This window comes from Montipora capricornis, chromosome 1 (assembly GCF_036669925.1).
Source record: "Montipora capricornis isolate CH-2021 chromosome 1, ASM3666992v2, whole genome shotgun sequence".
Classification (NCBI taxonomy): Eukaryota; Metazoa; Cnidaria; class Anthozoa; order Scleractinia; family Acroporidae; genus Montipora; species Montipora capricornis.
The window spans coordinates 1,425,781-1,441,127 of NC_090883.1; the positions used below are offsets into that span (position 1 = coordinate 1,425,781).

At 38.5% G+C, this 15,347-nt stretch overlaps 1 protein-coding gene across 2 annotated transcripts in view; it reads left to right on the forward strand.

Moving 5' to 3' along the window:
- The first annotated feature begins 739 nt into the window (after positions 1-739).
- LOC138050600 (uncharacterized) overlaps positions 740-15,347 on the forward strand; it is an 18,013-nt gene continuing 3,405 nt past the window's right edge. Inside the window, exons 1-4 of one of the 2 annotated variants that reach the window (XM_068896918.1) lie at positions 740-944; positions 8,787-9,007; positions 9,640-9,769; positions 12,181-12,330. In XM_068896918.1, the coding sequence (XP_068753019.1) occupies positions 824-944; positions 8,787-9,007; positions 9,640-9,769; positions 12,181-12,330 (622 nt within the window). In that variant the 5' untranslated portion in view covers positions 740-823. Of the gene's footprint in view, positions 945-1,598; positions 1,609-8,786; positions 9,008-9,639; positions 9,770-12,180; positions 12,331-15,347 lie in introns of those variants that run through there. The other variant, XM_068896926.1, reaches the window with a different exon arrangement.

Consider the following 15,347-nt stretch of genomic DNA (forward strand, 5'->3'; position numbering starts at 1 on the left):
ACAGGATATTATTCCACGAGCTAGAGTTGGATATGAGACAGGCAAACAGTCAAAGAGGCGGGTGGTGTTTTTTTGGCTTATACCCAAAAAGTGGGGAATGGAATAATTGTTTCATTAATACATCTCATTCGATGGCTTAAGATATAGTATGCGTGGATATTTTAGGAGCTGCGTAGTATTTTTCCCTGGCAGCACAAAAAGCCAACCAATTGTCCTTTATTTGATTGGATAAACGAAATGACGAGTTACACCTCCTACTATATATAACCTATTCAGCCATCAAGGTGATATTCATTCTTACGAGATGAGATCATCGCTAAGAGGAGATTATTTTTTTAAACGTTCGACAATAGATATTCCGGCAAAAAAAAAAAATCTTTCTTAAGAATTGACGTTAAATTTGGAATAACTTAATATTGTGAAGTGCTCTAGATGTCAAAATCCAACTTCAAAAATAATGTTCATATATCATGCATCATTCTGAGGCTTTGCATCGTGTTGAAAACAATAACTTTCGTTGAAAAACTTCCGTTCCGTCCGTATTTGCTCCGTTCTAAACCGGTCAAACGGGGACACTATGTACAGTTTAATATAGTCTCACATTTTGCGCGTTCTCTTGACCAAATATGGTAAAATGGCGTAATAGTGGAAAAATAAATTTCATTAATTAAAACTCTGAACTGTTTATAAAACAGCTTTGCGCAAGACTTTCCCACTTAAGGTCACACCCGAGACTCGGTAAGCCAGTCAGTATACTAACAATGCGGGTAGCTCTGTTGACAAAGAGGGCTTAAATATCTGAATAGCGCTGGCAGTCGCTGATATGGCAGCCTCACTATTGGTTAATATTCATTTGATACTTTTCTGCTTAAATGCTTTGATCAAAGTTGCTTTCCTTCGAACGAGCGACGACTTTTGCGGACGTGTTTTTGAGGCCCAAGTCGGTAAGTCTTTCTACTGAGCTGTGGTTGAAAGTTATCACATTTTAATGTTAAAAGAAATCTAAGAACGTTCATAAAATGTTTTGACCCGTAAAATAGGATGTTTGGAATAGACTCTAAGCCTGAGTATATATTTTATATGGTCCAAGTCAAACGCTAATAAGCCGATTATTGGTAATTTAACGTAGGGTGATAATAAATGAAGTTCGTCATTTTTTTGGACATAACAAACGTAAGCTAAAATAAACGAAGTTGTAGGTGTGTTCGATTGCTACTGAATGATTACGTAGTGCGTTGAGGCCATATCCTAATATTGCTGCATGAGTACAGTATGGTGTCCGCGGTCCGCAAGAAAAAAGGATAATCTTGAATATCTTACCTGAATCAAACGTAACGAACTGAAAGTTTCCATGAAGATAGCTTTTTCGTTTCTTGCGATAATATTAAAATGGCAAGTTCCAAACTAAAATATTTCTCTTGTAATTCGAAAGATGTTGAACATAATCGCTGAGCCCTTCGTCTGTGAATTTGGTCCTTGGTCCGCGAATCATGTAAGCAGCCCAAAAAAAGTACCCGTGAATCCCGATAATTTCTGTAGGAAGCTGAAAATTTATTTATTCTGTTTTATCCTTGATATATCCCAGGTACAGTCGTATTGGATGTCGTTGTGAGTATAGAATCTGCATTTATTTTCAGTTGACCGTCTCCCATCACAAGCTCCATTTCATTATACCATGACCGTGTAGGTATTCTAGACATACAAAAGAAAGTAACCCGTACGTACGTAAACATGTACAAACAAGATTTTGAAAATATTCAGTTGAAGCAAAGCCTATTTCCAATTATCGAAGGTTTTCTTTACCTGCTTTGCGAGATTTAATTTCTCTGGGGTCATAAGTGGTATAAGTTGAGGACCAAGGACCCCTATGCGAAAATTGTTGATATTTTTCAAGAGTCGAGAAAACAAAAGATTAAAACTCTGCAGCAAATTTCTTCCCAACCGTAGAAATTAGTTTATCAGTGTAAATCTGTTCTGCAAAAATACACGTGTTCTCGTTGGGTTTTATCTTTACACAAGCCAAGTAAACATGTAAGTTACGGAGCCGCACTACTGAGTAGAGACTTTCTAGAAAACAAATTAACACACCTGTTAACAAACTTGAATTCTACACCAAGCACCAATAGCAGGAAAGCCGAAATTTCGTCATGTGAAAGAAGAATAATCAAGAAATCATTGAACAGACTTGTTTTTGGTGGTACTTTAGTTAATGAGGAAATATAACATCATTTTCAGAAAATTCGCGGACCAAGGACACCATACTGTAATATTTAATTATTCTTTGAATAGGTGAATAGTGGCAGAATATTTACCGAGGCGCGAAGCAGCGAGGTAAATATTCTGCCACTATCCACCGAGATTGAAAAGAATAATTGTTTTAGTATATACTCAGGAACTGATCTCAACAGCATTTGCAGAAGAAAACCATTCAAAGTCGATTTAAGGAGGCTCGAAATAGTTCCTCCTTTTGTCAAACAAATAAACATATTCTGTCCTTAGATACTGTAGACACGAGAAATATATTTTTTTTCATTTCACTAAATATTTCCCAACAAGTTTTGCTACATTTGCAACTTTTTTGCTCTATGTAATTTGCTGTCATTTGTCGTCGCTTAATACCGCGTAGTTCATCCCGTGCGTGAGATATTTGTAAATTTGCCTAAATTCCGCATGCGGTAATTAGTCGGTATTTGCCTCGTTATCGCGTCTATTCAATGTACTTAAGTTCTGTTGCCTAATGATATGCAATTCTCTTTGTTCATTTTGTCGCTTCATTAGACATTCGTCTTTATGGATAGTCGTATAAACATAACAACTTTCTTTAATTTTCCAGACATGTTTCGACGGTACATCCGTCTTCTTCAGTGTTACATTTTTTGAAATCGCCGTTGAATTTAAAGCGCGCGCGATCTTACAAACTTCGTTACATTGCGTTGTCAATATTGCGTATTAAATCAAAACAGAACAAAACAAAAATTTAAATGAGTGACGCTTCGTTCCTTACAGGGAGAGAGTCCGGTTAATGTGTTTCACCTGCTGGTTGAGATCGGGCTTCTCCCATTTTATATACATGGATTCCTTAAGCTTCACTTGGTACTTAGTGGCTGCAGAATCCAGGATCTCGAAGCAATCCGGTGTGCAGGATGCCTTACAAAACTCTGAACTCTGCAGATGTTTAAAAACGTTCGAAGATCTGTCTGAAAGTAAGAACTCGCGCACTCGTGTGGAGAAGTGTCGGCTGGTTTCACCAACATAACTGAAGCATCACAACTTGCACACGAAAATTTATAGACCACACGCGTGCGAAGCCCTTCAGGGACAGCATCTTTCACATTAAAAAGATTCCTGACTTTGAAAGTAGTGAAGACTAACCTTATATCAATAGGTTTACATAACCGATTAGCAAGTTTGCGTATACACCTCTGTGCCGTGACTGAGAAGTGCCCAACGTAAGGGATTTTAAAGAAAAACTTAGGTGTTTCCTGGGGCTCGATTCCTGAATGAGACTGTGTTTTCCCTCTCTTGACTGCTGTCTGAATATATGTAGAAATATATTTGTTGATAAGGTTTTCAGGGAAAATTCGATTCCTCCGCAGAATGACAGACAATTTTTGAAGATCAGTATGGAACCCCATCCAAGTGTTGTTTATCTTAAAAGTTCAATCAATCAAGGTTTTGATTAACCCCAATTTGTAGGTAAAGGGGCAAAAACTCAGATAACTGGTGAGCAAACCTGTGAAAGTTTTTTTCCGGTAAACGGTAACATTCGTAGTAAGTGGTTTATTTGGTGTTTTTTGGCGTTTCTGAAGCTTTAAGTATCTTGCTTGTAACTTTGTATTTCTATGTCTTGTTTTCTGTGGTACATGATCGTTAAGTTGAGTACGAATTTTCAAGTTGTCCAGGAGTTTAATTACAGATGCAGTTACGGTAATGATATGGAGACAAAATTTGGCGAGGGTATTAAGTACCCATCACAGATTTTTCACATCACATTTTGGTACAAAATAACTTTACCATGGCAACGATATAAGGCATTTCTTTGAATCTTAAAATCAAGATATATGGTGTTTTTTTTATAAAAAGGGGACGGTGATTCTTCCCTTCAGCGTTACCAGATAGTGTTAGAAATAATTTCTAAAATATTTAAAATTCAACAAAATCTAAAGGTCAGTTTTTAAGGAAAAGTAAGTTTTTTTTAAAATGTCTCTAATTTTTTTCACCTTCAGTATTTTTTTAAATTTGAAAGACAAACTAATTAATCTAAGCTAACATGCAAAAAATGACAAAATTCAACGTCCGGAAGCAAAGATATAAACGAGTAAAGTTGCAAAATCAGGAAAAATGAGGGGGGGTTACAAGATCGGCATTGGTTCGTTGTAAAATGACCAGTCTTGTTTCCTTGCAGCCATGTGGAACTTTCTAAGATATTTTCTTAGTTCGTCGATTTCAGTAACAAATTCGTTTTGCTGGGCGATAAGCCGTACAAAGCAGAATTACTCCGAGTGAAGCAAATTGTTGGCGTGAAGATTGTTTAATTTTCAGCAATAATAATTGGAAAAACGAAGTCGAACACTGGTTGGCAAAAGTATAAACTCTTCTCTTACCTTTGAAAACTTTCATGCCAAATTTTGTGGCCCTCGTTGTATTCCGTAGCACAGCATCATCTTGTGTTCTCAATATTTCCGATTCAGAAATACTGGCGAGTTTACGCCGGCCATTTTGTTTTGCTTGGATTACGCATACTGAGTGTGATCTTAGTGTTTCAAGCAATCCGTTTGGTTCGCTATCTCCGAGTGAATAATGTGTGATCAAACAAAACAAATGGGCCAGTGCAAGTATAAAAGCGTTCCGACCTTGGCCTATTGGCGGAAGTAAGCCGTTCAGCCTATGGTCTTTATCGGATGCAATACTACGGAAAAGCTTGTCACATAATGATTCAATATGATCCACCATGGGTGCCTGGGGAAGGGGGGGAGGGGACTCCCATGTAAAAAAGGGGAGGGATGCTCGTCGGCGTCAGAATTTAAATTAAACCCTTAAAGGAGACCAATCTGGGCGTGGCACAGGTTTTTGTTTTCTTACCCCTAAAAGAGACCATATTAAAACGCAGATATATAAAAAAAATACAGTGCCTTTTAATGATGGCAAAGACATTATCATCTAATACTTTCACCTACGTGTGTGTAAAGACACACTTTTATGTTTCTTCGCGCGCAAACCTAAAGGAGACCTTCACGGCCATATATGATTGCGTTTAACCCTAAGTGAGACCAAAATCGGAAATTTATACCACTAAGCGAGACGACGAGTATCCTTCCCCTTATAATATGGGAGTCTCACCCCACTCCCCCCCCCCCCCAATCAAATCAGAATCAATTTGAAATTAAATCAAATTCTGCCTTCCTGACCTTCTACCCGTGACAAGTGAAATGATCAATCTTTCGTTGGAGACAGGAACTGTCGCGAATGTTCACAAGGAAGCGCTGTTGATTCCCTTTATTGAAGAAGGTGGCACAGCACTTTCCCGGTTTAAATCTTACCTCACTAATAGAAAGCAGCTTGTGATGGTTCGGGAAGGAAAGTCCACTACTCGAGATCCTTTTTGTGGTGTACCTCAAGGCTCAGTCTTAGGATCTGATTTGTATTTACTGTACACGTAACCGTTTGGGGACATTTCACGGGGTGTGTTTTCACTTCTATGCAGACGACACGCAAATTTATCTTTCATTTGAGTCATTTTCGACGGTTGACAAACTTTCTGCTGTTTCCTGCATTAGGGATGTAAATAAGTGGATGCAATCTAATAAGCTTAAGCTTAATAATAGTAAAATGGAGGTGCTAATCATTGGAGCGCGACACCACCCTCACCCACAGCTTGATCTTTAATATACTTGTTGGCGATGAGCATGTAGTATCTACTTTATCCACGAGAAATTTGGGAAACGTCTTTAATGACAACATGACACTTACGTCTCACGTCGCTGCTATTTGTAAATTTGCTTTTTTCATATTAGGAATATTGCTAGAAATAAGAGATATTTGTCGCAAGCGAATATTAAGACTCTACTCAGCACGTGTTTTTTACTTGTAAGTTGGACCACTGTAATTCGCTACTTATTGGCCTCCCCTGCTACCCAATTAAGAGGTTGCAGATGGTTCAGAATTGTGCTTCTCGGTTGGTTGTTGGTGGTCGTAAATACGACCCAGTTTCGTCAGTGTTACGTCAGCTTCATTGGCTACCAATTGAGAAGCGTATAGTTTACAAGATATAATTGCTCCTAACTTATAAAGCTTGCAACACTTTAGCTCCCCTGTATATCTGTGATATGCTTGAGCGTTACATTCCTGCTCGCAGGTTTCGATCATCTGATAATTACCTTTTAAATGTCCCTGGGTACAGTCTCAAGAGTTATGGTGGTAGAGCTTTTTCCGTTGTAGCTCCTAAATTATGGAATAATTTCAGGAGCCCATGAGTAGGAGCCTCCATGTGCACTATATCCTTGAGTCAACCTTTGCGCGTATCTTTCTATTTTTAGAACCAACTCTTCAGCAGGAGCCTCTGACCTTTACATTAATTTACATCAATTCGCACAATTTGCGTACATTGTTTTTGCTATTTTTGTCTTCGTTAGACAATGAATTTATTCTGATTGGCTAAATAAACAGCGCGTGCAGTGCCGAACAACTCGTGGCGTTCTAAAAATAGAAATATACGGGCAAAGGTTGACTCGCAGGGCTTGTATGGGGGAGGCAAGCTCCTACTGATGGGCTCCTGATAATTTGCCACTAGATTATAAAGTTGAGCACTGACGTGAATGTGTTTAAATCTAAGCTTAAGACTTAATTGTTCAATATTAGTATAGTTATTATTGACGGGTTTTTTTTTTCTTTGATGTAGTTTTTACTAGCATTTCTTTAGCGTTTATTGTTTTTAGTTTTGATTTTTATTGTTGTAAAGCGCCTTTGGACATTGGTTAAAGACGCTATATAAATTTCTACTTATTATTATGGACATTAAGTTGTTTGATGAGTTACATCTTATAACTTTGCGGAGTATCACCGTAGGCTAATTTAATGTTAGAAGTGTCAGCTTTCTTATAGCCTTTTCTTTCGTGTAACGTTCTAACAATATATCAAGTTCTTTTTTCGTTGTCCTTTCGTACAATATATTTATAATTACGATATAATCGTTTTACAGTTTCCACAGTCCGTCATAGGATCCACTTTTGGCTCTTCTGCAGCAAATATCTGGTTTCTTTCTCTCCCGTGATTATTATTATTATTATTATTATTATTATTATTATTATTATTATTATTATTATTATTATTATTATTATTATTATTATAGCTCGTGCCGGGCATAATGATTGAGATCGCCTTTTTCTCAATGCGAACGAGCTCGTTGATGAGATATTCCGGCAAGGCGTTAGAAAATACCTGCAATAGGCCATTTCCTAGTTCATGTTAGCCTCCTCTTCAAAGGGAGTTTAAGTGCGAAGTTTTTCTCATGAAAATTAATTTTCATTCATATGTAAAGTAGAACTAATTGCCATCACAAAAACTTCGCAGTTAGACTCGCTCTGAAGAGGAGGCAGACATGAACTCGGAAATGGCCTTTTACTTTACTTATCTTCGTAGATAAGTCGGGAAGAGCTAGGGACCTCTGCCAACCGCTTCGACTTCCTTCGACTTACTTATCCAACCGGAAATGAATGAGTGAGCCCAGTTTCGACTTGTCAAACCTGTTTGTTTTATTTTGGCACATGATCAATCGCTCGAACTTGCCAAATTTTATATCACGAGTCGTCTACACAAGCAATTTTTCCTATTTGACAACTTTTACTTGTCACATAAAAGCTAACTGAACGCTCCAGCTTTTCAGCAAATACAGTCGTCACATAAAATTGGCCAAATTTCCTCGTCTACACTAGCAAATAAAAGTTGTCACTCAAAAATTGTCGCATAAAAATTGCTCGTGTAAACGGGGCTTTAGCTTTCATGTTATAAATAAAAGTTGTCACTTACGAAAAATTGCTCGTGTAGACGACTCGTCACATAAAAGGTAGCAAATTCGTGTCTCTTGGTTAGCGCCATTAGAGAACAAACAGGCAACCTCGCCTTGCTTCAGCATTATCTCTGCTGTCCAAAGGCATTGCTGACCCACTTAACTGCGACTTGCCAAAAATTATTTGTTGTGCTATCTGCACGATCAAATATATCTGCCACATAAAAATGTCATAAAAATTGCTCGTGTAGACGGGGCTTAACTGTCTAAATTCCAATGAGTATTTCCTCTGTTTTTCGGTTACACAAACTAGTCTGCCAGAAACCTATAAATTTTTCGGTAAAAAATGAAAAGGGCACTCTAAAAGTATGAGGTCTCTTGGTTTCCAAGGAAATGATTGGAATCTTTGGTTGTTATGTGTTTGTCAGTGTTGTTTTAAAGTAGCCCGACAGTTTGTTCTTGCGGTGATTCACACCAAAATACATTTGAAGTTTTAAAGCATTCTCAACAAAGAAATTCGAAGCGGTTGGCTGAAGTCCCTCCCTTTTTCCGGAATATCTAGGAACATCAAAGGGCCTCTAATCGTAGGGTAAGGGATGAATTTTAAGTTGCTTATTTCGATTGGCTAGAATGAAGGGAACAAAAAAAAAATTCAATGTCAAGTATCAAGTTATATGGTAATAGCCTTAAAGTATCCCAAGCAATGAGGAAAATTACAAGGAAAAAAAAAAGACGAGAACTCATAATAGACAGCATACTAAGTCTTTCCTTACTTCCTTAGATCACGCTTTGGTTGGTCATAACATAAGTTCAGATTTTGTTGGTGACGAGTTTGAATGCCAGGTGAAATGCATCGATACCAAGACGTGCGAGTCATTCAACGTCCATCCCGCTACTGGTAAATCAAAGAAACGCGTCTGTGAACTAAGCAACATAACACGGCAAATGGAACCCAGTGATTTTAAAGCGATGAAAGGGTCCAACTACTATGGCTCAATTAAGGTCAGTTGAAATAATAACGGAAAGTTTATTCATTTAATTGAACGAAAGGGAAGGATCAAGGTATCCTGTCATAGGCGGATGTAATTGACTGAGAACTGATTTTGATGAGGGAGGAAAACCGGAGAACCCGGAGAAAAACCCGCGGGATCAGATTGAGATTGGCTGAAACTCCACGTAGGCTAGGGTTGAACCCGGGTCGCAAAGTTAACTGGCGGGATTGATAACAACTGAGCCACACAGGCTGCGGCTCGCGGATGTAAATAAGGTGCGTTTTTTTAGTATCAAAAATCAAACACACCATTCAAACTTTCAATTCGACAACTCAAACTTTCAATTCGACAATTTAAACATTCAATTCGGCAGTTCAAGTATTCAGTTGGCGTCAAAAGTCACAGGCCATTGTTTTACCAATAGAGAAAGAATCCTAAACATTGATTAAAGCTAACGGCCTTTGTCCTAATTGAATTGAATTGCTTAATATTACCAAATTGAATTTTTGAATTGTTGAATGGAAGGTTGGAACAGCTAAATTGAATGTTTGAATTGCCGATTGCACCTTTGAATTTTTACTCAAAACGCGCAAATACTAACCGAGATCCTTTCAAAAAACATAAGTTTTTGTATGCTTTCAGGTGAAATGCGTCGATATTTCTCATGAAAAGGGAAGGAAGTATAAGGATAGCACTCATTCTCATGAAAAGGGAAGAAAGTATACGGATAGCACTCATTGCCATACTGGCTACAAAGGAAAGCGTTGCCAACGTGAGTCGCTTTTTAGGAGAAATTAACTAATGTGAGAACATAGTTGATTGGTAAAAATTCTCATGAAAGTCAAAAGCTTGAGCTGAGGTTGCTGTGACTGTTAAGATGATAACTGTTTAACCTGTTGGCTCAAGAAGTGACTCCATCCACCGCCGCGGCATGAAAACGTACGGATTACGGAGGTTTTGCTTAAGGATTCACTATAATTATAAGTGGTTTAGTTCGGATGACGAGCGGGTTATTAGCCGTCAAAACCTGTAAATTATTGGGTGGCAAAAGTGCTAAATGATTCCACGCATTTTCCATAAATTTGGAGCATCATGGCTCAGAGATTATCTTACGGTAAACAGTGTATATATCAGAGATAACTGCGGCTACTCCGCCATAATGCAATGCACTTTCAATGTTCAGTATTTTATTCTTCCCTCATTCTTGGTTCACTGATTAGAGCGGTTTTCAATCGAGTGTCGAAAGTAATTAGCGAATTGCTTTGGTTTTGCATTACTTCACTCAGTGACTGGTTCAGAATTCTCGCGCCTCTTTTTCAACCAATCAGAAGTGAAACCAAAACTAATCGTGGCTCGCGCGTGCACATTTTCCGGCGCTTTGTGTCGGCTACCTGTAATTACTTCGAGTTTTGATTGGTTTACAGTATTGCATCCGTCCTTTTTGATTGGCTAAAGTTATTACTTTGGTTTGGTTTTACTCTAATGAGGCAAAAAAGATGTAAGCAAAGGATCCCTGACAGAAGCTTACAAGGCCGTAGCCAGAAAAATATATATGACTGAGACAATGTTCATGGTTAAGTTTTCTTCGTAGGTATTTCAGGTGTTTATAATAAGTGCATTTTAAAGACAACACTGGAATCACGCATTATTTTAAAAAATTTAACGAAAAAATGAATGAGGCCCAGGCTTATCACTAGTGCTAGCTGGGACAATGAAAGAGGTACACTTGGGTTCACTCGTGCAATCTGCTTGGGATGGGATGTCCGGAGGTTTGATAATCTCGCAATTATCATCATGTGCTTATACTGAAAAGCCGGTGACTTCACTTCAAAAATCGACGAATCATCGATGATCTAGAACTTTCCCGAATGATTCCTGCAGGAATACAAAATAAAAAATAAATTAGGGGAGATCTATCCATAATTTGTGGGCGTTTTTAATAAAACAATTATCCCACTCCTGCTTGTTGGCTAAGATTGTTATCTCATATCCAACGCACGCTCATGGAATAATAGACCTTATTCACGATAGCCGTCATGTTGGATTTGCTGTTATCATGCAGATTAGCTATGCACTCCTGAGGGGGCAAACCTGACACAAGTTCGAGAGGTTATAACGAACATCTTAGCCACACAGATGATTTGTTTCATGTTCATTGAATGTTTATCACCTAAGTAGTAAAATAGAATGCTGAAACAAGTTACTTCGATTTTTTTAAATGAAAAATTAGCAGATAAAGAAGTAGAAAGTCAAAATGTCGGAGGCAATGAAAAGATAGAAAATTATTATGAAAGGTAATTAATTGTAAATTCTAAAATGTACTTTTAGCAGTGTTAATTCAATATTTCGACGAAACGATTTTCCGCAATTTGCCTTTATTCAAATGTTTGCCCCCCCCCCCCCACCCCCCCCAGCATAACACATGGCTAATTTGCATGACAATTTGAAAACCAACCTGGCGGCTATCGTGAATAAGGGCTATTGTTAATTATTATGCAATACTGCGAAAAGAAATTGTATTGAACAGAGCGTTTTCACATGACGTCACGGCAGCCATGTTGGTGTTCTAAACTAATCCTCTGGGATTTGAACTCTATTTTTATCCAAATACTTTCTTTTGTTTCAGTAATCCACTATGTCTGCTGATCACGCGAGTGAAAACGCTCCGTTGCCATCCAGGATGACTGCCTTGTCACGTGGGTGAAAACCACTGAATTTCTAAAAAAATAAGAAAAAGCACCTTCTAAAGATCGGACGACAAAACGTTTATAAAAGGCAAAAAGAGCGTGCACTGTACGAGCGCGCTACCGGTGTATCGTTGTCGGCCGATGAGAACTTAGCTTGGTCTTGTAATGAGCATGAAGTAAAATTTCAAACCGCTGAAACATTAGGAGCATGCTTAAACTAATGGAAAAAGGAAGAGTATTTCATGCCCCAAACGTCCTCAGTAATAGTTAACTCCGCCTTTCGGGAGTCTTTAAGATTTAACTTTCGATTTGCCGGAAAGCGAATTATTTCCGTCACGCGCAAGCTGAAGCCACATATTGTAGTGGATCCACTCTCGCCAGATTGTTTTATTTCTTGTTTTTTACTGAATTTCTTTTGTTCTATCAAGTTTCCAATAAAGTAAGTTATATTCTACCACAAGATTAACTGGTAATGATGTTTTGTTCTATGACAAAGCGACACGAGGACTGTACTCTCATCTGCCTGCTCAATCCTGCAAAGACGTCCTGGATTCTGGAGATTCATTTGGAGACGGAAAGTACTGGATCGACCCTAAGAAGACTGGCAACCCATTGAAAGTGTACTGTGACATGACAACGAACGGAGGTAAGAGACAGTGTTTTCTACTGAGACAGAGATCGCAAATCTTCTTCTTCGTCTTCGTCTTCGTCTTCTTCTTCTTCTTCTTCTTCGTCGTTGTCGTCGTCGTTGTCGTCGTCGTCGTCTTCCTCTTCTTCTTCTTCTTCTTTTTGTTCTTTCACACACACCTCCTTCTTCTTCTATGTGGGGTCGGCATTTCTGGGCGGAGGCGTCCACTCACTTTGGATTCTCCACTCGTTACCTTGAAATCCTTTATCCTGATATCTTTCCTGATGTTCTCCATCCAACTCCGTTTTGGCCTTCCTCTTCCTGTCTCCTCTTCCACTCCAATTCCACACATCGCATCACACAACTCTCGTCTTTTCTCGTGACAAAGCTCAACAATGACAGTCTTTTCTCTTGAATCTTCTTCGATACCTCTGTAACCTTCAGTGTATCTCAACGGCTGATCAATTCATTCCGGATCGTATCCAGTTGAGTAACCCCAGACATCCGTCTAAGCATTTTCATAACCAGACAACTCAAAACAAGAAGAAGCAGCAAGGATAGCTTACCAAGAGATACTTTTGGGTGCTGGTCTCGTTGTTTACTTATTTTCCTGATAATTGATAAAGGTGTGGCTATTTAACAAACTGACTTCAGTTATTTATGCGTTTATCCTCTTATTGATGATAACATTGTCAAAGTGGCTTTGGAAATCAAGAGCCGCACACACTGAGCAAACTTCTAAGGCTATGCTTTTTGTAGTCACTCTGATAAATACAGCCATAAGATTTTTCTCGTTTTATTTTTGACTTTTCTTATGCAAGGTCAAGTAAATTTCCTTCGATCAATCAAAACTATCCCAAATGTATCGCAACAAGGTGGTCACAAAAGGTCTATCAGGACTATTTAGAGGCGAGACTGCAATACACCACTTTTACCTTAATAAGCTGTAGGGAAGATTTCTTTGAACTGCGGAATATATTCGAAACGAGATGCCTCCGTGAAGCATACACTGGGTTGCCTTTGGTACGTGCTACAGAAAATCAGAAGGCACTGAATTGTGTGGTATTGAAATACAGCATTCCAGTCTCTGAAGAATAACAAATGAAAGAGAAGTGAGAAACATTGGCTTCTGGGCTGACATGTTGATAATTTTCAAGTTCCCTTGAGCACAACTTCTTTTCACCACAAGTGTGCCCTCTGAGCATCTGACATTTTTGTAATACTAAACTTCACTGAAGTTAAGCCCTTTCGGGCGGGGTTAGTGTTAGGATGGGAGACCAAAACAATAAACCCCTCATAAAAAACAGAAGCATCTGACCGAAAATACTATTAACGCTAACAAATGCGAACTCAGCAAGGTACAGATTTTGTTAGCTTGCTTTATGCAAAACAAATATTGATGAAAAAGCAAATAACTATTGATACACAGTTTTTAGAAAGAGCAGAAGGAAGTTTCCGGGACGGTCAGGTATTACCTGGTGATAAATAACGTCGTACGCGTCTTGGAGAGTCAGGTAATTCCATCATTTTGGAAATAGCAGCTACTTTATTATTCATCTGCGTCACAAGATTTCACTGATTTTGGGGCTCATTTTGTTGAAACTCAAGCACGCTTCCAACAGGCCTGTGAACCCTTCCTGCTTACAGAGCAATACTAAAAAACTTCTCCCATATCACATTTCAACCTTACGCTCGAAAATTCAATACACAACATGATATTTTAATTCACAAAGGCAGAAAATACCACAGAATCCTTTTCCAGCGAAAAATTTATTGAAACAAACAACATATTTGCTCTTAGAGGCGAAAACCTCTTCCTATTTCATTGCGTGCGTGAAGACAAGAAACTCAATCGTGTCAAATTACCATGTACTTCAGGTAAATACAGTTCACTTTGATTTCGTCTCGACGGGCGATAGATTGTTGTCGAAGTCCAGTACTCGTCGCTTTTGAGATTCCTGCATAGTTTATCCAACTGACTTTCCATTATTGAGCTCCACAAGGGTATATTTTGTTTAAGGATCCACTAAAACGCCATTCGCGTTACATGAGTTTCGACGCCATTGCAGGCTAAGTTAATGATTCTACTGTGTCCACCAGAGAAATCTACACAGTTCCACTACCCTCTCGATCCTAAGGAAATACGCGCAGAAGGCTCTATGCACAAAGACACCACTTACCAGGGGAGTGACAGGCAAGACTTTTACCGACACGAAAAAAAAAAAAACAAAACAAAAAAAAAAAGAAAAAATATATAACAAACAAACTAAACGCAGACCTCGACTGGGTTTGCCATAGGCAACCCGGTAAAAAAAATTATTTCGTTCACCTCGTACGTCGATCGACTGATCGTATCGTCTCCGATGAAAAGAAAGCTGAACGCATAGGCAGCACAACGTGTCAGTGATTTTAATTCAGATGTTTATATGTGGCTACCTGTCGCAAGAAATTACATCCCAAAATTACATCTTCCCTGAATGAAAGTTGGGAAGGTTATGAAATCGATGTGCAACTCATATTTAGCAGTTTGAACGAAATTAGAACCCAGGACCACGAGGTTTCTCTACCAACCTTTGGGAGAGGGCAAGTACAAAACACACAACATATCCTCTACCTCTGAAATGAAGATTATCCTCAATTCGTAATTTTGCCTGGATTGACTGTTACCGTCAATTTAGATTACTCTGTCCTGGAAAAGTTGCATCCCTGCACGGGATTTGAACCCAGAGCGCCAAATCTGAAGGAACTGTTTTTATCCACTTAACAACTAAAGATCAACTGTCTGACAATTGCACCGATCATTTATCAAATCTAATTAGTATACATAAAATCATTGCTGACCGGTGGTTAAGTCTAGTACTTGATTTTTAAATAGTTATCTTTCTCTTAAGGATTGGTAACCGACATTTTCTCCTTTTTAAACTTGTTTCTTAGCCGGAGATAATACACGTTTACAGCGGCATTCGGAAGAAAAAATATATTGACATATTTTTAAATTAATTTCTGGCAGTTAGCGATGCGGTAGTCTAGTGGTT